The sequence below is a fragment of the Rhinolophus sinicus genome, chromosome 4, assembly GCF_057876585.1.
Source record: "Rhinolophus sinicus isolate RSI-liver-muscle chromosome 4, RSI-T2T, whole genome shotgun sequence".
Taxonomy (NCBI): domain Eukaryota; kingdom Metazoa; phylum Chordata; class Mammalia; order Chiroptera; family Rhinolophidae; genus Rhinolophus; species Rhinolophus sinicus.
Genome location: NC_142504.1, coordinates 50,703,563 through 50,730,566, shown reverse-complemented (window position 1 = coordinate 50,730,566; position 27,004 = coordinate 50,703,563). Strand labels below are relative to the sequence as shown.

At 36.7% G+C, this 27,004-nt stretch overlaps 1 protein-coding gene and 1 non-coding gene across 6 annotated transcripts in view; both read right to left on the bottom strand.

Moving 5' to 3' along the window:
* Positions 1 to 26,005, bottom strand: part of LOC109454596 (B cell receptor associated protein 29) — a 51,582-nt gene extending 25,577 nt beyond the window's left edge. For 2 of the 5 annotated variants that reach the window (XR_016021085.1, XR_016021086.1), the window contains exons 1-6: positions 25,842 to 26,005; positions 25,236 to 25,345; positions 22,171 to 22,271; positions 10,297 to 10,447; positions 9,054 to 9,189; positions 4,794 to 4,902 (exon numbers count right to left, since the gene is read on the bottom strand). Coding sequence is in view for 3 of the 5 variants with exons in the window: in XM_019745381.3 (XP_019600940.2) it covers positions 4,794 to 4,902; positions 9,054 to 9,189; positions 10,297 to 10,447; positions 22,171 to 22,271; positions 25,236 to 25,327 (589 nt within the window). In the remaining 2 variants the exon portion in view is untranslated. Of the gene's footprint in view, positions 1 to 4,793; positions 4,903 to 9,053; positions 9,190 to 10,296; positions 10,448 to 22,170; positions 22,272 to 25,235; positions 25,346 to 25,476; positions 25,603 to 25,654; positions 25,812 to 25,841 lie in introns of those variants that run through there. The other 3 variants (XM_019745381.3, XM_019745383.3, XM_074340579.2) reach the window with 3 other exon arrangements.
* Positions 1,599 to 1,728, bottom strand: LOC141567032 (small nucleolar RNA U109). Its single transcript, XR_012489432.1, has one exon. It is a non-coding gene; the product is annotated as a small nucleolar RNA U109 (small nucleolar RNA).
* Positions 26,006 to 27,004: the final 999 nt, after the last annotated feature.

Sequence of the window (27,004 nt, the reverse complement as noted above, 5' to 3'; positions counted from 1 at the left end):
TTGCTGGTATTGTCAATGATATTTAAAGTATCCTTGAATTTCTGTCTTAGGTTACTATGTTCCCCACAGCTATTTCGCCTGGACACTGGGGGACACAAATGGTTTATTGTACATGTACAGGCCCTGGGAATGGATAAGAAGCTCACAGAAAAGTATCACAACTAAATGGGAAAATAACAGAAAGCCAAATAGGATACAATGTCCCCATGATATATTAGGACCAGGAATGTAGTCTTAGAGCAAGCAAGCACCCTTTTTCTGGTTTGACAATAACATCAACCACATGTGGAGATAATATAAACTAATAAATGGTAATACATTCTTTATTGAAAAAAAAAACCCCAAAACCTAAGATCTGAAACCCAACTGAAAGGATGGGTCATATATTTTTTTGCTTTATGTAATTAACATGCTATTCATTACACATAGCCTACTGTCACATCCATCAAACAAACCATACTATTCTTTTTAAATATGGTGTTTTCTTCAGTTAATAAAAGAAAGGAAGCAGCTGTCAAAGAAGCAGAAACTTCCAGATATATAAACAGAGCAGGAAAATCATTTTTTTTCTTATTCAAAACATAAAAACTCATTAAAAGGTAATAAGGCAAAAAATATAGTATGACCAAAACTACCAAATTTTTAAAAGCATTAACAATTTTATAGTAAGATGGTGGCTTTGATGTAACTGCAAGTTAGCGATAATTCAGTTCATGGCCATAAGAATTACAATTGTAAAACATGCTGAGGTTAGACTTTGATAATTTATTTTTAGAGAGAGAGAGACGGTTCAAATAGTTCTTTTAAGGAACTGGAAACCCAGTTTTAAATTTGTATAAAAAGCACATGTCTTATTCTTGTTTAAGATTTAAGACTCAAGAGGCAGGAATTTAGGGTTACTCGTATATAGAACTGTAATTCCTCTGTAATTTTCTCTCTTGTCTCGATGTTTAATTTCTCCTGAAAAGCACTCCAAGTGTTTTCACTCCCGGATCCCTGTGTTAGTACGACTTATCACTAGACTTACAGGATGATGACTTTTTTTCCCTTTTTACTCTAAAATCTTGAAGGGTAGTGAAATTGGTCTGTAAATGAAATGTTAGCTCGTTTCAAGGTGAGCCATGGTGATATGAAGTATTTATCCAGGAATTATCAACTAGATTAAAAAGGATTAGAAGGTTCTGTTTCCTGTTCCAAATCTAAGGTCCTTGTTACAGCTGCCAATACTTAGGTGTACAGATGGGCTTTTACATTCAGTTTCTGTTCTGTTTGTATACACTTTGTTTAGGAGACATTAAAAATTTGCTTTATACTCAACTGGAATGCCATTTAAGAACAGTTTTAATTAAGTTCCATGTTAAACAGTCTTGCCATGAATGAATTATTTGAAAAGTTCTTTAAAAAATTGTTGACAGAAAAAAAGAACCCAGAAAAAAAGGAAGAATAATGAAGGGAAGGAAGAAGGGAGGGAGGGAAGAAAGGAAGGGAAGGACAAAAACGAAGGACAGGAAAGGGAGGAAGGGGAAGGAAAAAAGGAAGGAAGAAAGAGAATAAAGGCAGGGTCAAGAGATTTGCCCTACTATTCTTTTTCTTCCCCTTTATGTAGGAGAGATATACTAGTGCTCAAGCTCTACTGTAAGACGCAGCCCTGAGAACTTTTCTAAGGCAGCATGTTATGAGTATATTCCTGCTCCTAAAAGAATGAAGAGTAGACACTGCCACATGCAGTTCCATCATTTTCAAAATCCTATCTACCTTTACCACTGCCTGGATACACGCGGTGATTACACGGTGCATACTTCCTCCAGTTGTAAGAATAATATTGAGACGGTATTTATTTATAAGAAAAAATACACTGGCTATCCTGAAAGAGTCCTTTGAAGCCAATCTCCTCGGGTGTAAGCTTTCCATTACATACAAGATCTATTTTCATTATGAAAGCGTGTGAGTTCTGTAAATTCTTCAAAGCTTAAGTTCTCATTTTTCATGGCAGTGCCATTTCCCAATTATTCCACACACTGGGACATCAGAACTATTGTTAAACAGATCATTAAAAATGACAGATCAGGTCCTTACACCTAAGTTAGTGCCGAGTAGAAATTAAGTGCTTGCGGAGGTGCACACTTTTGGATTGCTAGGGTCATGGTACTGCCTTGAAACACAGGTCATTTACTGAGGCTGGTCAAAATCTGAGTTGGTGGTTAAAAACTGGTGCAGTTTGGCACTACTGATACAGTGTTCTTAATACCTGCCTTCAGAATACTACTTTGCCAACTTGGGGCTAACCAGCTAGAAAAACGTTTGTATTTACGCTTTATTTCTACTAATATGCTTTGGAGAAAATGTTTCACTTAAAGAAACAGCAAGGGTAAAACAAATTGCATGGAAAATACTCTATTTACCCCTATTAAAAAAATAAACCACAATGCTTTTCTACTTGATTTTCAAATACGAAAGAATTTTCTGAAACATTTCTTAAGCACTGTCGGCGTTAACACTCTCAATCTTTAGAAATCAGTTAATATTTTTGAATGGTACTATGTACAAAGCATTTTGCTGCTAAATTCATCCAAATATTGTACTATTACTTTATGTAATTTCTTAGTTCTTGCCTTAATGAATATGAGCAGTGTAAGTCAAGAGAACATAGCCAAGGATATATATATATATATATATATATATATATATATATATATATATATATATATATTGTGTGTATATGTGTACATACACACACATGCACACACACACACACACACGCCCTTTAGAAATGGAACTTTGATCTGCTCAAGGTCATTAATAATGTTACCTAAATAACTTTGGGTAAATACAATGTGTTCATAAAATACTACACACCTTGTAGGAACCCAACAGTACATACTCAAACAGGTAAAATCTGCTTTTACCCCAACACTGATTCACTTTGAAAGCAGCCTGGCAGTCTACACTTCAAACACAGAAGCTAGTATTGTCTTGTTATCCGATTATAAATACAATGCCTATATTATCAAAGAGTTTATTTTCTCCAAACATCTAAATTGTCTGTTAAAGAAATGCTGAATTTCTTTATGTTACTCTAAAATGATGAGTTTAGGGTTATATCTCAGACTTGTGAAGTTAAGGCTCAAAATTTCTTAAAGATGGCATTTTTGAAAGGTAGAAGAAACTAATCTGGCCAGGGCAGAGAGGTGTAGCACAGTACACAACTTATTCTTGTTTTTCATTTTTGTACCACCCTGCTTATAACATAAGAAAAAGAATCCTTGGCAGATGTGAAAAAAAGAAAGATTTGGAAACAATTTTTTAAAACTAATTAAAGGTATTTTGAAAATAGTCCCTTGCATTCTTCAGAAGGATTAGCAGCAATATTTGTGTTGGGCACAAAAAAGAACACTTTCTCTTCTCAGATCTCTAACATAGAGGGCAGGTGATTACTAGATTTATTTTCATACAAATATGAAAACTTCTTGATCATGTTCCAAACCTTTTGGAATTGCAGAAAAGCCAACAGCACCAACTCCGACGAGATTTTGACTTTTGGGCTGTACTGTAGCTGCCACTTTGTCTAGAAGAGTAACTTACTTAGTTTTTAACTAACTGCCTCTCAACTATCTTCTGATTTTCTTTTTTTCACTTTAAATGAGTAGAAAGTCACTAAAAAATTTTATATCACATGAAATATCCCATTGATTTATTTTTAGAGAATTAGCTTTTATCTTCAGACTTTCCATCTCAAATTCAAATACATCTTGCTGATGTAAACTCTATCCAAACAATATAAATAGATTATCGATTTGCAAGTTATATTACAGAGAACTTCAATTATGCCGAGGCCTATTTAAAAAAATTAAATTTACAAATGGCATAAAGTAGGTCCTTGATTCAATCATTGAACATTCTCCAATGTACCTCCAACATTCAAGTAGTGGAAGAGACTTGAAACTGGAGGTCTATGCACTGATCATTATCTTAACTGACTGGCTGAGGTTCCCCAGTGTCTGGACAACATCGAGGAATATCTGTTACAAGCAGGAATGTTGCCTGGGGTCAAACCACAAACTTGAACAGTTTCCTGGGATGATGTTGGACTTGGTGTATCTACTTTTCTGTGTTATGCGGCTGCAGGCAATAATAATTTGGTCTTTAGCTAAGATGAAGAACATACTAGCAGAATTATTTTGCAAAAAACAAAAAATGTAGAAGAAATAGCTCCCTCCAGGGAAATGAAGTTAGGATGCTCCACTCCAAATCCTCATCGCAATGTATTTTGGAATGCGACATTCCATTCCAGACTGTTCTTATTCTACAAGAACATCCCAGATTGTTCTTATTCTATGTCTATCCATTTCTTTCAAGGAATGCTCTCCTTATATCTGGCAGGTAGGAAATATTAGGGCTTGAGATTAGCAATATTTTCTTGTAACCAAAACCGCCTCCCTGAGATTCCTTCTTTCAAAGGAGCAATATACCATGACAGAAAAATGTGATTTATCTTCCAAAAATGTGTTTACAAGCAACTTTTCAGGAACATAGTTCTTTTGCTAAGGCAGGAACATCTGTATTTACAACACAGATCTGAAACACCTACATGTTTTCCTGTATAACAGAGCATGTTTCTCTTGGCTGAAACAATGTTTTAACTTCATATTTGAGCAGGAATTTATAAATAGGTCACTCTTGGTATTTTAGCCAGAAGAACATTAAGCCATTATTTTTGTTTTAGGGAAAACAGCGAAGTGCAACAGCATAAGATCTCATTCTCTTTCTACTTTGGCATATGCACACAAAGTTACCAGCTGAAGTCTTCTTTAATTCAGATTTCAGTTTTTCCTGGTCTTCTACCAGTTTTTTCTTTTCTGCTTCCAAAATATATTCCTCTTCCTTGTTATAGTTTTTCAAGAGCTATAAGAAAAGAGAGTTATAGAAGCAGTAAGCTTAGATTGCAATAACCAGACAGTCTTCCAGGAAATAGGCTCAGTAACGTTTTAAAAATTATTGGTCTTTATTCTTTGTTTTTTTTTAGTATTTTATAATTTTCTACAATGTAGTTTTGCTAACAGAAACTTGATATTTGGCAAACACACAAAAAAGATTTCTCCTTACAATGGTTGAACTCTCTGAATGAAAATAACAAGAGTTTCTGGTTGAGCTACGATTAAAATTATATATTCAAAAGTATTTAGGTAAATAATGTGAATGTCTTTTCCTCAATTAAGTGTGTAATGCAAATCTAAGGAAAAGAACAGTTCTGAGGATATTAATTGGAAAACCATTATGCTCCAGTTGCAGTGCTGTCTACTCAGACTATATACAGATGAATATAAATGTTGTGAGGGTGGAGGTGGGAAGTGGAAAATCAAAGGGCCATCTCTGTGCTTGGAAAATTCTAATTTTCTTTGACTAGTTTCCAAATTACTTTTATTTGATTTACAATGATCTTCATATTTTAAAATCTATTCTGGCTTTAAAAATTTTTATTTTATGTTTCTAGCTTATCCTTCCTAGCAAGAAAAGTTGAAATCTAAATAGTAAACTATGTGACTAAGATAAAAATACCATGGAGTAAAAATTTCATAATGTGTATGTCTGGACAGAAATCATCATTGTTAATAGAATTAAGAAGTTGACACCTTAAAGAAATTTTAAGGAATTTAAGTTACCAAGAAAGGCAAATTAACTGAAAAATAAAATACGTACACCCTGGCATGGGTTATTTGACTAAAGTGCAGTAACTTGATAATGGCAGCTCCAACAGTCAGGTGAAAAAGCAACACAGGCCAATTTTAAACCGACTGACAGAAAAGAATTTCTACTTCAGGGTGGTTCCTTTTCAAAATGCAATTTAGAAGATAAGAAGACTGAAGTACACACTACAACTGAAGGACCCTATACCTTCAAAATTAAAAAAAAAAAATTAAAGAGCAGAAACAAGAAGAAAAATGTCTCCAAATCTCTATCAATTTGCTGCCCACCTGAAGTTCAAAACAGTTCTAGCTGTTGCTTTACTGAGTTCAGTTCACACAGTCTCCCGTGATTACCCAAATTGGAAAGGAACCATTGATTGCAGGAATGTTTACACTGACTGCTTGAATTATTATGCCATTTACTTGGAAAAGTTGGATTTGTGTCGGTCTTGAAAATAAGCTTTCATTACTGCACCTGTAAACTTGTCCAAATTTATTATGTGTAACTTGATTCTGGAGAAAGACCAAGAGCCCTGGAATCTGAAATTCAATAGCTACCAGCTACAATACTGCATGTGTTCACTGTCCCACCCACCTTTTCCCACCTTGGTAAGTGAATGGAAAAAAAAACCTAATAAGAAGTAAAGCTTCATCACTGTTGTTATTTTAAGCAATTAAAAGTTAACTGGTCTTTCATAATTACTTCATTTCATTAACTGAATATCAGAACACAAAGGGGTCTCAGGCACCATCTGCTAGTCATTTTATAGGCTGGCCTAGGAGCGAATGGACAAAACAATGTGGTCCGATTAGTGTGGATTCTAGAGTCGGACTGCTTGGATTTAAATCTTAGTTTCATCACGATTAGCTGAGTGATTCTGTGCAAGTCACATAACATTTTTGTGTCTCCATTTCCTCATGTATAGAATGCAGATAACAACAGTTATCCTCATGGGGTTGTTGCAAGAATTAAGGGTTAATGCTTTTCTGTGAAGCATTTGAAGTGATACCTGGCATAGTGCTAGCCATTATTTGTAACCTTGAGGCCCAGAACATAGGAGAGGACTTGCCCTAGATCACAATGCTAATTATGGTAGAATTAGCACTAGCACCCAAGTCTCTTGGATCTCAAGGTAATGTACTTTCCATTAGATAATGTGTCTTTGCTAGAGAATGAAGAAGTGTTTTAGCAATTTTATCCTTCCTTAGCTAGCATTTCAAAACTTACATGAATGAAGTATCTTGAAACAGAAGTCATCTTTGATATTCTGACCTGTGGCCTTTATTGGTGTGTTAGCTGCACTTTGGGCACTGAAAGGCTTTATGTCTAGCTCACACTTTCTCCGCACTGTGTACTGACTGGCCTTTAGCGCAGCGTATGTCTGCACCTCTGATGATGTGGGGCCACTGACTGGGTCACAGACATGCAGGAAGCAGGACAGTACAGAACCAAATGGAAGGAAAACAAAATGAGAAACTGTGCAGGGCCAAAGAATCAGTAGTTGTGAAATAAAACTTCCTTGCTACGGTAACTCGTTCTGAAAACAATTCCCAAGGAAAAATTCCAAACAGGTTTTGAGGAAGGTGCTTTTTTTGAAGGACAAGACTAATTTAAGTATATTAATTATGATTCATATGAGAAAAATAATAGTACCAAAACTTTATAAAAACACTTTCCATTTTCTTAGAGCTGAAGAGTTGGAGGAAAACAACTAAAAAGTGAGAGGGGGGAAAAGCAGTGTTCTATCAGTAGTTATAACTCATTAATCTGACACAATGGGCATAATGTTAAGTCCAGACAGGCACACAGCAAGTCCACAGAGACACTAAATTTTGAGTTTAGCCATCATCTTAATCAAAGCTTGGAGGTTTTTGTTTTGTTTTTACCATTGTAAAATGAGATCAAGGGATAGAAAATGAAGCAAATAATATTAAGGTACAAATGAGGCTGTGTTGCTGAAACGTTCCCCCCAAAAAGCAAAAATGACTTATTGTTTGCTTTTGAATTCAGAAATACCAACAGCTTGATTTCCCAGACCTATATTTACTACAAAAGTAAATATATGTGACATCTGTGATTCAATGCCGTTTTGAAACAGAACAAAACAAAGTAAAAAATAACTGGTGCTTATTGTCTAAAAGTTTCCTTAAAAGATGCTGGTTATAATCTACCCAAAGAAACATTTTGAATTCTGTTTCTATAAAAGGAGGTCGTTTTTTTTCCTTTTTTCCTTTTTTTTAACCTTTTTGTTGTAGTGAAAATAAGGCAGACATCATAAAAAAATAAATAAAGCTTTTGAATAGGAGACCATGGTACTGTGGTACCAAGCACATGTTTGTGAAATGAGATTTGTCTTATTTAACAGGTTTTAGAAAGTTTTATATTGTACTTTGTAATAGCTAACTCATTTATAATTGATGAAAGGTGTTGCTCAGAGTTCTTTCTATAAAACGACTTGGATAAGAATTTGAATTCTTTACTGTTGGACTCACAATACTTTTTAAATAAATGTAACTTGGTGTAACATATGACTAAGACTGCATTTCATTAATTTATGATAGAAAAATAATACTGCATTACTTTAGGAATGCTTTCTTCAAGAAAATCTGTTTTGATTCTGAATAATTCCATTGATTCTTTTTACTAAGAAGTAGAATGAGCAAAATTTATGGGGCTTAATATGAACTGAAGACACTCAAGCTATGAGATCTGACTCCTAAATTTCAAACTTAAGAAAAAAAAAATCCAAAGTAATTTTGTATCTTTTATTTTTCCATTTGTTCTTCTTTTTATTTAATGGGGAAGAACATCAATACCTGATTCACACTCTCCCTGAATGGCAAGGGAAGGACAGCATAGGTGCTCAATGAAGGATTATCAACAGTGTCACTTAATTAAAGATTTCAAATATATGCAGTCATCAATCTACATCAACTACTTTCCTCTGCTTCCTAAATAACCATCATTTAAAAGAAACCAAAACCATAAAAAAAGGACTTACAAAAATAATTTAACTGAAAAGGAAATGGAAATAAAGAGACTTATAAGGACTTGCTTTAGGTTATAAAGTAAAATTAATGGTAATAAAGGAATTAAAATTCACATTCCCAGAATACTGTTTTCTCCTTGGACCATAGGAAGTATGTCCTATGGCGTTAATCCATTATTGAGGGAAACTCTGAGAACAAACAAATCTAAAGGATAATAACTTTTGAAACAATCATTCTGTAGAACAATATTGCTATTTATGGTCACTTTCTGCTTATAAATTATGAAAATGCTCTTTTTTGATGGTGAAAAATAACATACCACCCCTTGGGGAATTTCAATGACATTTGCACAAATTTTTAGAAAGAAATTTTAAATACCCGTCTTAGTTTTTCATTCTCTTTCATGAATTTTTTGGCAGCGGCGTTAGTATTTTCTGCTTGAGTTTTAAGTACTCCTTTGTTTGACAGTTCTTTTGCCAGCTGAGTAATAAGGGTAACCAGACGTCTCAACACTCTAAGAAAATAAAAAAAAGTAACTTTAAAATAAATAGTCATTGTCAAACAACTCCCCTTTAGGTATGGGTGTGGTGGAGAGATGATGTTTAGGGAGGACACATATATTTTCTTTTAAATCCAAGTCTTCCAGTCAAAACATGCCTGTGTCTCATTCATTTGGAATCTTTGTTAGAAGACTAGCATTTGGAACACAGATTCAATGGAAGTTACTAATTTAATTCCTTTCTTCATAGAGGCCTCTAGCCAGGAGAAGCAGAAACAGAATTTCAGACACTGTAACAGGACCACTAAGAGAATTCTTTCTCTGTTTTTTTGGCCTAGTTCAAAGTTTGCTATTTAAAGAACAATGTATGAGGCCGCTCAAGCCTAAAAACTCATTCACATCTGTTTATGGGTAACTTCCATCGTTAGAAGTAGCAATTAATATCTTCAATTATTCATTCAACAGATATTTCCTCAGGAACTGCTACGTGTTAAACACTGTGCTAGGCCCTAGGTAACAGCAGGAAACGACACAAAATCCCTGCTCTCGAGAAGTTCAGGTGCTAATCAGGACAGCAAGCGTTAAAACAGTATTTAAGTACAATCGTGAATGATATTTGAAAGAAAAGTACATATACACTCTATGGGGAGTGTAAAGGAGAGACCTGCCTACTTTGGGGGAGTGATGGTCACAGAAAGCTTTGCTGAGAAAGGCGATGAAGGATGAGAAGTTAGCCAGGGAAAGAGGGAAGGGAAGAGTGTTCTAGCAGCAGAAAGAAGTGTGAAGCCCCTGAAGTAGGAAGGAGCCAGGTACACAATAGGAACTCAAGAAATATTTGTTGCAAGAATGAATGAACAGTGAGGGTCAGTGGGGGTGGAATGAGGTGCACCTGTCAGAGAACAGCATGAGACCAAGCTCTAGAGAGAAGTAGGGCTTTTGAACTTATCAAACCCACAAGCCATAATATTGCTTCTTATTTGAGAATATCATCTGAGTTCTTTTATGAAGATGTTAGTATACTAAATAGCATAGAAAAACACCAATAGTGTATGTAGATTAAAAAAACAAGAAAGAGAAACATAAATTATGTTTTTAAATTGTGTGTGTATGTGTTTTACTTACAGCCACAAAAATAACGAGAATCCAGAAATGTAAAGGTTTCTTTGTGACCTGAAAAGTTTCATCTGTGTGTGTTCATGGGCACCAGGCCGGCTGGGTGAGATCTGTTCAATGGCAGAAATGGAGGAATATTTCCGTACCTCTCTCACAGTATCTATCAGAGAAAAAGAGAAAACACTACTTTGGGCTTTTAAGAATATAAAATTATTATTAAATGGGAAGCAGAATAACTGACCTAACTTTTAACTACGGGACTTTAGGTAGGGGCTTTCCTTTTGTCTTTTCCTCTACATACCTGGCAGGGGCCATGCCCAGAACAGATACTCTGTACGTGGATACTAGTGGTACACTGAACGTTACAGCATTTTTGGTTTTTCCTGTTCATCTAGGATTCATCACCATTGCACTGTCTTTCATCTCTAGCTACACTGCAAACTATTGCCCTGTACTTTCTACCCTGACAGAGTCACTAAATGTCAGCCTACACACAATAATGTATAGGGTATATCCCATTACTGTCATTTCTGAGACTATCCTAATTCTCTTACTGTACTAGCATTTTATTACATTTACTATTACTTTAAGTTATTGAGATTTTAGAAATATTTAGTTAGACGGAGATTTCCACTGGCACATGCTTGTTAAACCTGTGGTGGCACATGCTCCCCCGACTGGCACGTGGATGGCACCTGCATCTGGAAATGTTCGGATAGCTGCTCTTTTGATGCTTGCAGTTCTGCTAAGTCTCAGATCCCAGGGAATCCTTTCTTTCCAGTGGAGAACAGAGTCAGATTATCAGCATCTATATTTAGTGCACTTAGTCACAACATTCTTGCAGGCCCTAGGGAAGGTATCTGCCTAGATGTCTCCGAGACCAGAGGAGATACAAGCCAAGTTACATTGCTCCTTTCACGTAGTTACTGCCATACAGGAAAGAGATTCCAGTTTGACTACTGAGGCCATTTTAACCACTATTTTATTTTGTGTTGCTTTTTAATAGCAGCTTTATTGAGATACTCACAAACCTTGATATTTACCCTTTTAAAATAATTCCTCAGTGTTTTTCTGTATATTCACAAAGTTGAGCAACCAACACCACTGTCTAATTACAGAACATTTTCATTGACTCCAAAAGAAATCCATACCCATTGTTCCCTTCCCCTACCTCCTGGAAACCACCATTTACTTTCTGCCTCTATGGATTTGTTTATTTTGGATATTTTATATAAATAGAATAATATACTATGTAGTCTTTTGTGACTGGCTTCCATCACTTAAGCAGGATGTTTTCTAGGTTCATCTATGTTGTAGCATGTATCAGTACTTTGTTACTTTTTATGACTGAAAAGTATTCCATTATACAGATATACCACACTTATTTTATCCATTCATGAGCTTGACAGACATTTGGATTGTTTCCACTTTTTGAATATTATGAATATTTGTTCCCTAAAATTCTTTTACAGATTTTTTTTTCCAAGTTGGAAATTTATAATGGACATTCATTGTAACTTACGCCTGTTTAGTCTCTTTTAATGTACAGTACTTTTTAAAAAAGACATTAACTAAAGTGCCAGGCCAATTGTTTTATAGAAAGTGCACACATTCTGGATTTGTCTGATTGTGGTACAGTCTAATTTGTTTTTCTAATTCCTATATTCCCAGAAAACTAGAAGTCAGGTATATGCATAAAGACTTGATTGGATCAGGTTTAATATTTTTGGCAAGAATCCATGTAATATTAGCACGACCCATACTTTTTGATGCTAAATTTGATTACTTATTTAAGTTGGTGTATTAGTCATAGTTTCCAGAGAAACAAAACCAACAGGATGTGTTTGTGTGAGGTGGGGTAGGGGGGCGGGGGAATGGAAGTTATGGGGGGAGTAGCTTATTTATTTCAAGGAACTGGCTCACATGACTGAGATAATTCGTACACCATAAAAGGTGTGTTAAGTCCAAAATCTGCAGGGGTGGTTGCAGGCTGGAGACCCAGAAGAGATACAATTTGAGACCAAAGGTCATTTGCTGCCAGAATTTCTTCTTGCTCAGAAGAGGTCAGTCTTTGTTCTATTAAAACCTTGAACTGATGGGATGTGGCCCACCCACAGTATGGAGGGTAATCTGCTTTACTCCAAGTCCTCTTATTTAAATGTTAATCTTATCCAAAAAACACCTTCACAGAAACACTCAGACTGTTTTACCAAATATCTGGGTATTGTGACCCAGCTAAATAGACACATAAAATTTAACCATCACAGATGGTTAATCAGTGGACACCAAATTTCTCCTTTGTGATTCCCTTTGCAATTAGCAAGTAATTTATTTTTTTCCCTTTAGTCTTAAAATCTGATAGTGTGAGCGCCTCAACTTTGTTCTTTTTTATGATTATTATGACTGTTACAAAATCTTTGCTTTTCCATACAAATTTTAGAAGGAATTGGTCAATTTATACAAAAATGCCAGTTAGGATTTTGACTGGGACTGTTAAATCTATAGAGCATTTTTGGGAAAATAAACATTGTAATAACGTTGAGTTTTCTAAATGATAAAAATACCTTCATTTATTTCCAGCTTTTGGAATTTTTTCTAGTAATGTTTTTGTAGTTTTCAATTCTAAGGTTATTTGAGGCTTGTTGGTATACTCATAAAAGGAACTTTCAAAAATTTCATTTTCCAGTTGTTTACTGCTTATATTAAATAGTATAGAAATACAATTAATTTCTTTTTTAAAAAAGATTTTATTGGGGAAGGGGAACAGGACTTTATTGGGGAACAGTGTGTACTTCCAGGACTTTTTTCCAAGTCAAGTTGTTGTCCTTTCAATCTTAGTTGTGGAGGGCGCAGCTCAGCTCCAGGTCCAGTTGCCGTTTCCTAGTTGCAGGGGGCACGGCCCACCATCCCTTGTGGGAGTCAGGCAATCTTGTGGTTGAGAGGACGCATTCCAACCAACTGAGCCATCGGGAGCTCAGCGGCAGCTCAGCTTAAGGTGCTGTGTTCAATCTTAGTTGCAGGGGGCGGATTACCATCCCTTGCGAGACTCCAGGAGTTGAACCAGCAACCTTGTGGTTGAGAGTCCACTGGCCCATGTGGGAATCGAACCAGCAGCCTTCGGAGTTAGGAGCATGGAGCTCCAACCGCCTGAGCCACCGGGCCGGCCCGAAATACAATTAATTTTTGTATAGACTTTGTATTTTGTGATGTCACTATATTAATTTCTTTGACACGGTATTTTTCTTGTAGGTATTTCAGGACTTTGTATGTAAATAATCATGTCATCTGCAAATAAGGACTGTTTAACTTCTTTATTTGCAATTTTTTATGCTTTCTATTTTTTTTCTTGACTTATGAAGCTGGTCAGGATATCTATTACTTAAATAAAATAGTGAAAGCAAATATCCTTGCTTTGTTCCCAATTTTATGGAGGAAACTTTCAATATTTAATCAAGGATGATGCTAGCCCTAGGTTTTTTTGTAGAATGAGGAAGTTTCCATCTATTCCTAATTTGCTAATCCTTTTGAAAAAATAATTTGATATTTGTATACTATATTGTGCAATGATCACCACAGTAAGTCTAGTTAACATCATCACTATATAGTTACAGAATTTTTTTTCTTTGATGTGAATGTTTGCTTAGCAACTTTCAAATATACAATACAGTATTATTAACTATAGTCCCCATGCTGTACATTATAACCCCATGACTTACTTACTTTATAACTGGAAGTTTTGACTTCCTTCACCCTCTACTCCTCCACCTTGGGCAATCACCAATTGTTTCTCTCTCTTTTTTTAAATTCTTTTTTTATGGCTGATTAATATTCCATTTTACACACACACACACAATTTTCTTTTAAACATTCCTGTGTCCATGGACATTTAGGCTGTTTCCATTGTCTTGACCAGTGTAAGTAATGCTGTAGTGAACATGGGGGTGCCTACCGTGTTTCCCCGAAAATGAGACCTAGCCGGACCATCAGCTCTAATGCGTCTTCTGGAGCAAAAATTAATATAAGACCTAGTCTTACATTACTATAATATAAGACTGGGTCTTTATAATATAACATAATACAATACAATACAATATAATACAATACAATTAATATAATACCAGGTCTTACATTAATTTTTGCTCCAAAAGATGCATTACAGCTGATGGTCCAGCTAGGTCTTATTTTGGGGGAAACACAGTAGTTTGAAATCAGATGGTGTGATGCCTCCAGCTTTGTTCTTTCTCAAGATTGCTTTGGCTATTTGGGGTCTTTTGTGGTTCCATACAAATTTCAGGATTGGTTGTTCTACTTCTGTAAAAAATGCCATTGGAATTTTGATAGGGAACATCGCTTCTCAGCCTTTTGGCTAGGATCCAGTGTGGATTTTGATAGGGATTGCACTGAATCTGCATATTGCCCTGAGCAGTCTGAACATTGTAACATTAGTAGTTCTTCCCATCCATGAGCACGGACTATCTTTCCATGTATTTGTGTCTTTAATTTCTGTCACCAATATCTTATAGTTTTCAGTGTACAGGCCTTTCACACCTTTGGTTGAATTTATTCCTATGTATTTATTGTTTTTGATGCAATTTTAAATGGGATTTTCTTAATTTCTATTTCTGATAGTTTGTTTTTAGAGTATAGAACTGCAACAGATTTCTATATATTCATGAATTCATTCATTAGTTCTAATAGTATTTTTGGTGAAGTCTTTAGGGTTCTTTATATCTGTACAGATAAAGATTTCTGTAACATGCTATCTGCAATAGTGACAGTTTTACTTCTTCCTTTCCAATTTGGATGCCTTTTATTTCTTTTTTCTTGCTTAATTGTTCTGGCTGGGGCTTCCAATACTGTGTTGAATAAAAATGGTTTTTCTTGTCTGATTTCTGATATTAGAGGAAAAGCTTTCAGCTTTTCACTGTTGAGTATGATGTTAGCCGGGGGCTTGTCATATATGGTCTTTATTATGTTGAGATATGCTTCCTCTACACCAACTTTGTTTAGAGTTTTTTGTTGTTGTTGTTTTGTTTTTAGATTTTTATTGGGGAAGGGGAACAGGACTTTATTGGGGAACAGTGTGTACTTCCACGACTTTTTTCCAAGTCAAGTTGTTGTCCTTTCAATCTTAGTTGTGGAGGGCGCCGTTCAGCTTCAAGCTGTTGTCATTTCAGTCTTAGTTGTGGAGGGCGCAGCTCAGCTCCAGGTCCAGTTGCTGTTACTAGCTGCAGGGGGAGCAGCCCACCATCCCTTGCAGGAGTTGAACCGGCAAACTGAGCCATCCGGGAGCTCAGTGGCAGCTCAGCTCAAGATGCCATGTTCAATTTTAGTTGCAGGGGGCGCTGCCCACCATCCCTTGCAGGACTGGAGGAATTGAACTGACAACCTTGTGGTTGGGAGCCCACTGGCCCATGTGGGAATCGAACAGGCAGCCTTCGGAGTTAGGAGTATGGAGCTCTAACCGCCTGAGCCACGGGGCCGGCCCTGTTTAGAGTTTTTATCATAAATGAATGTTGAATTTAGTCAAATGCTTTTTCTGCCTCTATTGAGATCACCCTATGATTTTATTGCTAATCTTTTTTTTAAATCACAAATGAATATTCTTAAGATAGAAACTAACATCACTGATTTTTCATCTTTTTCTAATAAACACTCAAAGCTGCAAATTTTCTTCTCTAAGCAGTGCTTTATTATCCTATAAATTTTGTTACATTGTATTTTCATTATTATCCAGTTAAAAATATTTTCTCTTTTGACTTTGAATTCTTATTGACAAGTGTCTTGTCTAATTTCTAAACATGTGGGATTCTTCCAGATATGTGTTACTGATTTCTCTTTTACATACTCTGCATGTCCTTTTGTAATTTATTGAGACTTATTTTATGGCCCAGAATATAGTGTATCTTGGTGAACAGAGTACAGTGTCTTCATGTGCCCTTGCCAAGATTATCTATATTCTATACTGTTGGGGAGACTTGATTGTTATACTTTTTAGGGCTGGTCTGCTTTGGTTTTAATTTTAGTTCCAGTAAATTCCTAATTCCTGGGACACAATCTCTATTCCTAAGGAAAAGACTCCTGTGATTTTAGTGGAAAGGCTCAAGGTCTTTACCATGGCCCTTTACTTGATGAGACTTGACACTCTAAACTCTGTTTCTCCTTGGTGGGCAGCATCTAAAAATTCTGCTTAGCTCTTTCAGCTTTCTAGCTCCTGCTTTCCACTGAGCTCCTTGGAATTTTCCTTACACATCCACAGTTCAAGATTTAACCAAGGATTTGAGGGGAGTTTATATGCAGATTTTGGGATTCCCTTTCTGGGGCTTTCTCCTGTCTTGGATATCTCCCCTTAATATCCAGCCTCTCTGACCTCTGACACCTTTAGCCAGTAAGGGTATGGCTTTCTATTTTGAGTTCCATCTGACCATGACACATGAACTGAGAATTGACCTTAGAGGAAAGCTATATAAATGTGATCATCCTTCTTTCATTGTTTCGATTTCCCTCCAGCTTCCATTTGCTTTTGGTTGTTCTCGTAGGACTTCAAATACTTTTTTTCATATTTTTTTCTAGGGCTCATAATTATTATCACAGGAAGGTTATCTAATAGAAGCTATTCTGCCATCACCAAAATCAGAATTCCTAGACTTTTGAACAACTATTTTAAAAAATTTATCAAAGTTAAATTCACATTAACACAAAACTAACCATTTTAAAGTGAACAATTCAGTGGTGTTTAGCATAGTCACAATGTTATGTAACCACCATCTCTATCTACTCCCAGGCATGTCTGTCACTCCAAAATAAAACCCAAATAACTCACTCCAAAATTTAAAAAAAATAATTTTTTGACTTTATATTTGGCATTTTTATTACTGAAAATTTTAGTTTCTAATATCATTAACCTACTAATTCGCTTTATGCTGCAATATACAGTTTTAAAATCACTAACAATCAAACTGTGTGAAGTTTCAGATTTCTCTGCAATCACGTTTGTTTCTACAATACCGTGTTTCCCTGAAAATAAGACCTATCCGGACAACCAGCTCTAATGCATCTTTTGGAGCAAATGTTACTATAAGACCTAGTATTATATATTATATTATATTATATCATATTACATTATATTAATTATATACACCAAGTCTTATATTATAGTAAAATAAAATTGGGTCTTATATTAATTTTTGCTCCAAAAGACGCATTAGAGCTAATTGTCCAGCTAGGTCTTATTTTTGGGGAAATATGGTATATCTGACCAAGGAGGTAGAGTTAGAGTACTACATTCAAGAGTTACTTATTCTGTGTCATATGTTACCAATCTTATATAATATCCAGTTTATTTGTTCTCATTTATTTTCAATTCTAGAGTTAGCTTTTTTTCAAGCTTCATAAAATGTGACTTATTTAAATTCTTGAACAGTTTAAGCAGCTTTTGTAATATCTATTTTTTTAAAGTGGTAGAATGTTTTTTGCAAAATTACTTGGTTTTATGCTTTTCTGAAGGGGCATAGCTTTTTGATAACTTTCTATAATTCTACGAAAACTGGTCTACTTAAATTTTCTATGTCTGCTAGGGTTCATTTGGTAAATTATATTTTTCTGCAAAATTACCCGTTTCATTTATTTGTAAGTTTTCAAATTTGTTTGCATAGAGGTATATTAAGTAGTCTCTTAAATTATCTTTTTAAAATTTCCTTTGTCTTTATGGCTATTTCCCCTTTGTCATTTCTCAGATTGCCTCAATATAGTAAGAGCATTCCAACCACTACAAAAAACAACTAAAAGAACAAAGAAAATAGTATTTATGAGGTATTCTGAGCAGGCCAGAGGAACCAAATGGTACTATGAAGGGTCATTAGGCTTGTGATTCAGCTTCCTTCACAATGAAATGAGAATACACCTGGATCCTTATGCAGAAATACTGAAGATTAACCAATAATGTCAAAGAAAATTATAAATGTAAATGGTCATACAAACCCACCCATAGAATAAATCACCTGTATAATAAAAAGGAGATTGTGTCTGAAAAGTGGAGTGGGGGCAACAATAAGGAAAGAGTGTGATATATAGTCAAGTTTGTATAAACCATGTGGAGGTAGTCTTTTTTTGGATCACTTGTGGAAACTTTCAAATTCCTGGGATGCATTTCTACTGACGCTAAACATATTCCTGGGTTTCCTGCTTCCTTTCTGTCTATTCCCATCCGTGTAAGCACACACAGATGCACATACACTTTTCAGTTAGTATTGGCTTTAGGAATATAAAAATTATAAAAATTACCTTGTAAAAATTACCTTTTTAAAGACAACCAAGAAGAAAAATGAAATAAATTCCAAAGTAAAATATAAATCAAGCTTGAGTAACCTATTAGTTTTACATTATTTACACCATCATTCTAGTGGATAAGAACACTGGACTATATGCTTTACATAGGTTACTGCATTTAAACCATCCAACACCTCAGTGAAGGAAATGTTATTACCCTATTCTGAGATGTAAACACTTTGGCTTGAAGGGTAAGTCTCTACCTGCCTGCCTTTACCATCCATGGTTAAAGCTCCTGCATTAACCATTTATGATTTCTCCCTTCTCTGGGAATTAGACTCTGATCACAGATGTAGGCTCCAGCTAGCAGTCATGATTCTGCTTTATGACTCTGACCTCTGTCTTACCAGACAAGGATGGGCTATCTAGTGCTAGCTGGTTTCATTTTTTCCCTTAGAATTGGAATTACATTGGAATTGGAATTCATCCTTGCATATGCTTGTTGTTGTGGACGGAAAAGGGGCCACATGTTAAACCTGACGAGCTCAGGAGACTGAGAATAACCACATAGGATGGCGTGAACATAAAAATTCCTAACTAAGGTGGGCTATGACAGGAAATCACATCTTTGGCCTGTAGCTTCCTTGACAAAGGTCAAGCTTTACCTTAGGTGAGCCTGTCTGTCGTGTTTTTGCATCTAAGATAACATACCGTTGGAATGTCAGAGTAATCCTTTTTGCTGGACGCCCCAGGGGGCACAACCCACCACACCAGAGCAGGAAACTACAAAATCCCTCATTGTTATCTTGTTCCCCAAGTATCATCTCTATGTGCTATAAAATGCTATTTACTATCCTGTACCCACCAATACAAAAGAAATGTGTGTGTCTCCATTTTGCTTTTTATCCAATTCCAGAGATTCCCCGCCCCCCTTGCTTTCTCCCACCCCCTAAATCTACAACTAATGGATTTCATGTAACGCTCCTCCTTTGATTCTAATGTATAAAACAAGTTGCAAAATGGCCATTTTCCGGAGCATTTTCTCAATCTGTTGAGACTTTGCTTCCCGGCAATTGTCATCAGTTTGGCTCAAATAAACTCATAAGCTTTCTCTTAGGCTGGATGTTTTTTCGTTGACAGAGTGATAACACTTGGCAGCTGTGTGGGGCCCATTTTCGACTTTGGGAATACAGAGTCTGTAGAGATGAGGAAGAATGAAGAAGATGCAGGGAGAAATGCAGGGATACAAAAAGGACATTTCAGTTCCTAAGACTAGATCCTCCTTGGAATTTGGCTTCCTTCCTTCCCTGGGCTGCTCTGAAACAACCCCATATTTTATTATAAATTCCCCTTTCTTGCTCAAGTGAGCTCAAGTTGGTTTCTGATATGTAAGTAAGTAAAGAACCTTGACTAAAGTTCCCCTTCTTTCTATGGCAGTTTTCAGTAGAAATTCTTGTGATAGTTTTAGAGTTCAAAGATCACAATACATTTTAGAGCTAGTAAAATCTATAGAGATTATTTCCTTCTCTCCTTTTATTTTGCAAATGCATAAACTAAACTGGGAGTAAATGCCATTCCAAAGGTCATTTAGTTAGCTGGTGGCAAAGTTGGGAGTTGTTTTCCTTATTCTTTACTCATTTAGTGTTACTTCTTACACAGATAGAGATTCAGTCGATAACATTAACAATATGTAATGTACCATGAGACAAATAATGACATTTTTAAACGAGGCAGAAACCCATTCACACTTTGATACAATTACCTACTCATACCCACTCACACATGTTGGTCCCAGTTATAAAAAGAGGATTCCATTTCAGAGGTTGGTGTTATGGAATGAGGGAAACATTTTCTCACAAAACAGTGGAATGGACATGGTGGTTATGGTTCCACCATGTCCTTTGTAAAACTTAACCCACAACACAACAACTCTGAGAGAATCTGAAGGAAAATATACTCTGCCATGTGTATCAAAAGCTGAAGCACCACTAAGTAGCTGGGTGATCAGACAATTATCTAAGCTCTGCTATTTCTTCTAAAAAATATGATAATTATTTAGACTCATGGAATTCCTGGTTTAACAAGAACCATAAAGGTTTAGTTCTAATTTTAAATTAACATACTTGTTATCATGAAAATTTCAAACATCCTTAAAAACTAGTACAATAAAATCCGTATTTCCACCACCTAGATTCAATAATTGCTAACAGTTTCCCATAGTTGCTTTATCTGTTTTTAATCATTTGAAAATAAGTTGAAAATATCATGACACTTTACTTCTAAATATTTTAGCATGTAACTCCTAAGAATAAGGACATATTCCTATATAACAGGTGTTGGAAACTTTTTGTAAAGGGGCGGATAGTGAATGTTTTAGGCCATATGGTGTCTGCTGCAATTACTCCCCTCTGTAGCTGTCCATGGCAACACACACTGACAATACCTAAACAAATGGGCATGGTTATGTTCCAAGAAAACTTTCATTTCAATAACTGGCATTTGGCCCGCAGGCTATAGTTATGCTATATAATAACAACACTGTTAGCACAACTAAGGCTAACAAAATTTCCTAATATTATCTAATAAAGAGTCCATATTCAAATTTTTGCAGTAATCCCCAAATATCTGTGTTGTAGTTGTTTCCTAACCAGGATCCAATCAAGATTCACACCCTGCATCTAAAACTCCTCTTGAGGGCCTAATGATTCCATTCCTTCATGCTTCCCTAACAGCTAAGCTTGCCTGCCTAGGACATTACTACAAAGGATAATATAACTGGTAACTGACAAGTGGGCTGTGCATTGGTACATTTAAATCTTAAAACAATTTAAAAGAGGTTAAGAGCTACTGCACTCTGCTGAAATTTATACTTCTGCATATATAATGGTATATCTATCAACCATTTATCAATATATCAATATCTGCTCTACATATTATCAACGCACTAGAGAAAGTCAACTGTATATCAACAGCGACATCAACTTAATTAAAAACCAATGAATTGGGGGCCAGCCCAGTGGCTCAGGCGGTTAGAGCTCCAGGGAGGCTGCTGGTTCGATTCCCACATGGGCCAGTGGGCTCTCAACCACAAGGTTGCCAGTTCAATTCTTCGACTCCCGCAAGGGATGGTGGGCAGTGACCCCTGCAACTAAAAATTGAACACGGCACCTTGAGCTGAGCTGCCGCTGAGCTCCCAGATGGCTCAGTTGGTTGGAGCGCATCCTCTCAACCATAAGGTTGCCGGTTCGACTCCCGTAAGGGATGGTGGGCTGTGCCCCCTGCAACTAGCAACGGCAACTGGACCTGGAGCTGAGCTGTGCCCTCACAACTAAGACTGAAAGAACAACAACTTGAAGCTGAACAGCATCCTCCACAACTGAGATTGAAAGGATAACAACTTGACTTGGAAAAAAGGCCTGGAAGTACACACTGTTCCCCAATAAAGTCCTGTTCCCCTTCCCCAATAAAATCTTTAAAAAACAACAACAACAATGAATTCATTAATAAAAACTAGAGTAAGGTTACTCAAAGGAGGAAGCTAGTACTCTAGTACTTAACTACAAACAGAACAAACTAGTAACCTAGTATTTACCAATCTAGTAAGTTAGTACTTACCTAGAAACAGAACAATCAATAGGACTATAATAGTAAGGAAAGCCTTGTTCCAGAAAGTTGCAATTTTACTCCAGATGTTAAGTGAAAAAATCTTTTGCCATCTGTAAAGCAATACAATTACATTAGGTATAAAAAAAATCAAAAGAGTGTTTTGAAATACTTTACAAATAATGAATTAACATTTTGGTAATTGTGTAATGAGTAAAAAGAATTACAGAAATTTAATTTTTTATGTTATATCAGAGAATTACCAATTCATAAGAATGTCATGAAATAAAGAACTACTTCTTTCAAATTTAATAATAACCTGACATTTGATTATTTTCTGCCTGGTGGGTTAAACATTCTACAGTGAAAATAACTTTTAAAGGAAAGATACATGATCAAGACCTTAAAAAGGAATTCTTGTAGTAAAATGTTATATTGCTCATAGGAGCTATCACTTTATATCTTTTCCCTAATCAGGGTAATAACTTACAAATAACAAAGATCTATTGGTCTAATAATTAGCAACATCTCAGGAGTAGGGGGTCCAACTCTAAACTATTTATTTTTATGTAGCACAATTTTAACATTTACTTCAAGCAAAAGAGTTTCTTTACTTTTACCATAAAAGAATTTAAAAAATCATTGAGGTATCACATACACACAGTAAAGTGCAAAAATCTTAAATATATAGCTTGATGAATTTTTACATATGTATAGACCCATGTAATTACCACCCAGATCAAGATTTTGAATGTAGATGAACTAAAATGAAGAAATAGTCTAGATGAATTGAACAGTATAAACAAATACACAGAGGTAAGAATGCACGGATTATAAATGGCAAAGAGTGACAAAGTACTTCATCACACAATGGGAAAGGTAAAAAACTTTGTACAAGGGCATTTAAAATGAATAGCACATTACCTGAGTCCAAAGAAGGCATTTATATATACTCGTACATATATATGTATTTGTATATAAAGGTAATAAGCACGTAAGCAAACTTCAAACACAACTTTAAAAAAGGTTTACTTTAAGATTATGACAAATTATTAACTAATAAGTTCTGAAAACAACTGTAAGTAATTAATAACTTGAAGTTGGTGGGGAGAGGAAGACTGATATAGATGAAGTGGTTTCTTTTGCCTCTAGGCTTCCAATTTCAAGGATGCTATTGAAATTTTGCATTAGAAAAATTTTATATTTTTAGAAAGAGAACATAAGTGGCAATACCTTGATATATGTCCAAATGTAAATTCACATTTCAAGGGCCAGTATAAAAGCAAACACAAAAAGAGACTCCCTATAGGGAACAACTAGCAGTGTATAAGACTCCATTCAAGGAAGAGCTGGTAATAGGTACAATACAGAGTCCTTATTACACCATGGCTCTAAACACTTTACATGTTTTAGCTAATTTTATCACCATAACCACTATATGAGATGGATACTAGTATTACACCTCCATTTTACAAATGGGGAAACTGACCCAAGATGACACAGTAACAGGCTGTCTGACCACTGAGCATGTGTCTACCAATGGGTTATGTGAGAAAAGAATAGAGAGCCAAATGAAATAAAAACTGAAGCCCCTTTTCTTTGAAGATTATGGTAATTCACATATAAAAGATAAAAAGATATGGATACCCACAGTAAGGACATACTGTAAATGATATATGTGCAAATATACCATACTTTCTTATGTATATGAGGGTATATTTACATAATGTGTACATATACACACATCTATCATAGTTATTTGATCAGGATAGGAAAAATATTATATTTGGCAGGAAGAAAAAGATCCATAATTTATAAATCATTTTGATGGAAAAAAGATCAACTGACAAAAAAATTTTTTTTTGCAAATTCTTGCAAGTATTACCAAAAAGCTAAACGGTATTATTGAGGATTTGAAACAAAGTCAACAGGATGAGAGGCAGGGTGACGCAGTAGAAAGAGCACTAGGCTGAAAGCCCTTCTTGTCTGGAATCTGTCACTGATCAGCTAGATGACCTTAGACCACTTTCCCTATAGAATGAGTGGGTTGGATAAAATGATTTCTAAGGCCCCTTCTACAGATACGATTCAACTTTTTTTTCTTTAGTAAGGAAGAAAAAAAGTGATGGCATAGCTGATAGACAAAGACAGGAGTAGAAATCCAGGCAGATAAGAAGTAAGTTAAGAGCTGTGAAAGACTGAACCCTGGGCCAAGGTAAAAACTTAGGATCCTAAGTCTCTTCCAGTCATGGAATCTTACTAAAGCGCTATTTCTAGGATTTCACTAACAGCAAGATCTCCTTTTATGCCGAGAATGAACAAACGTCTTGCAACATTTTTATTACAAGTGTATTTCATCATTCACACTAGCAAGTTTCTGGATCTAAAACTGAGCTTCCAATAAGTGGATTATTATAGGGGTAAAGTGAGTCAATGTTTCGATTATGTAGTAAAGACCTTCTAAGGTCCTTTAATGCTAATGTATGGCTCTGATACTTTTCATATCCAGCGCTTCTAACATATATTCATTAATTCCGTGCGTGTGTGTGTGTGTGGGGGGTAGTAGTAAAATTACCATTCAACTTTAATGAAAGTATTTCTTGGTAGGCCAAAACTAAAAATCATTTATTGGCTTAAGTTTCTAAATTGTCATTTCACTGTCCCAGTGAAACATTTCTGAACCCATGCTGTGCTGTAAATATCATTTATCCACCTACCTTTATTTAGTTCACTGTTCCAATTCAGGGCAATAAAACAAAGGTAAAACCTGATGACAAGACGGGTATTAAAAGTATAACCATTGCTTTGTTATATCTGCAATCAACAAAAACAAAAGGACTTGGCTCTTTTCCTTTTATTGGGGAGGGGGAGAAGTTAATTTGTGCAGATAATAAAACGTTCTATATAAAGTGATATTTTAATGTTGTCATTATATGTTAATTTTTCAAGAGAACCTTTTATACAACCAGCACTTAAAACTTTTTATTCTTAAGAAAACTTTTTCAGTATCACACTAAACACTCCAAAGGAGCTGCTACAGATATTTTCACTATTGTAACAACTTGGAAGTTTCCTACCTCTGAGGAGGAATAAAAGGTAGACAGAAGATTAAAATGAGTCCTATTTCAGCATAAAGAAAGGTTGCAACTGCCGCCCACTGGAGTGTCATTTTTTTTTCTCGTCACACCTAAATAAAGAAACACTTATTTTACTTTGCTGCCTCTCAAAGAAATTGGTTCAAGGCTCCCGGGGCGCAAAGTTTTGTCAGGGGTTTTACGGGGTCCGACCCCCCACTAAGTGGAGGCGCGTGCCGCTAACCCGGGACCGGCGGCAAAAGGAAGGGGCAGGGTGAGCCGAGGGCTGGCGTCTCCACCTCCCCTGCGGGCCGTGCGCAACTTGCAGGGCGGCCTGCGCGGCGCCGAGGGCGCGTCTGTCCTCCCGCTTCGCGGCGACAGCTGCCTAACGCCAGCCTCCACTACGGCCCGCGCCTACGAACCCTCCGGCCGGCGAACACGCAGCGTTCGCGCCTAGGAACCTTCCCTGACCGATGCTGTGGGGAGAGGGCCAGCTTCCCGAGGCCCCATCGCGGATCGGCGCGACCCCGCGACCCTGCGACCCTACGCGGCCTGGCGCTCCACGTCGCTTGGGGGACTGCGGCCCCCCAGGTCCCCTCCCAGCCTTACCCCCGCTCCCGCCGGCCTCGTTCCCGGCGCCGTTCCGTGACCGCCGACGCGCGGGACGTCAGACGCCACGGGGGAGGAGAGCGGAGCGGAGCTGGGAGCGGGAAGAGTGCCCCACCCCCACCCGCAGCCAGGCTGGCTCCGGGTCCCAGCTCCCTGCTCCGGCCGAGGGTGCCCGTCCCTGCCGGTGTCGCAGGCGGCGCGAATTCGATGATTATCAGTAACTTTTTCTAATTGGTGCTAGAGGATGACTCAGACTTTTAAACCCGATGCTTGGGGCTACCAAGTGCAACTTCTTCAGGAGAGCCGACTTTAAATTTCAAATAAAGTATGGTTTGGGTGGGAGGGGAATGGTAGTAACCGACGTTTTCTGAAAGAGCTTCGTGGAGTCCTAGCAGAAGGAATGGCCCCAGGGCGGGAGGGTTAGACTGGTGATACAAATTCGGCGAACGTGTTTGAAACGCACTTTTTCCTGTTCCGTCTGTTTTATGGGAGAAACGTTTCATTGTCCCCGAATAAACTATAGTTTAGTTGTGTAGCATTTTGTTCTAAAATTGTAGAATATGTAGTCAAAACATACTATTTCTGTAAGTTTTTCTGCTCTTGTCCATTGGCTGGGAAGAGGCAAAAAACTTCAGGATAATGTTTGGGGACTGATAGTAAATGAAAACAATGTGGGGTATGGGCATAGTCTTTCAATTACCATTTTCCAGGTTTTCAAATTGTGTGAATACACTCAAATTATTAAATATATATATTTTCAATATTGACATACCAGGAATACACATGAAAGTATCTTCCTGGAGACAATTATTTTGGGAACGTTAAAAAAAACGATGAAAATGGGGATCGGTGGCTCAGTTGGTTAGAGGATGCACTCTGGGCAACTGGGCTGGCAGTTGGATTCCCACATGGGCCAGCAAGCTGTGCCCTCCGCAACTAGAATGAAGTCATCGAGCTGCTGAGCTCCCAGGTGGCCATATGGCTCAGTTGGTTGGAGCCGGGGCTCTCAACCACAAGGTTGCCGGTTGGACTCCCAGAAGCGATGGTGGGCTGTGCCCCCTGCAACTAACAAGGGCAACTGGACCTGTAGTTGAGCTGCCCCCTCTACAACTAAGATTGAAAGGACAACAACTTGACTTGTAAAAAGTCCAGGCAGTACACAC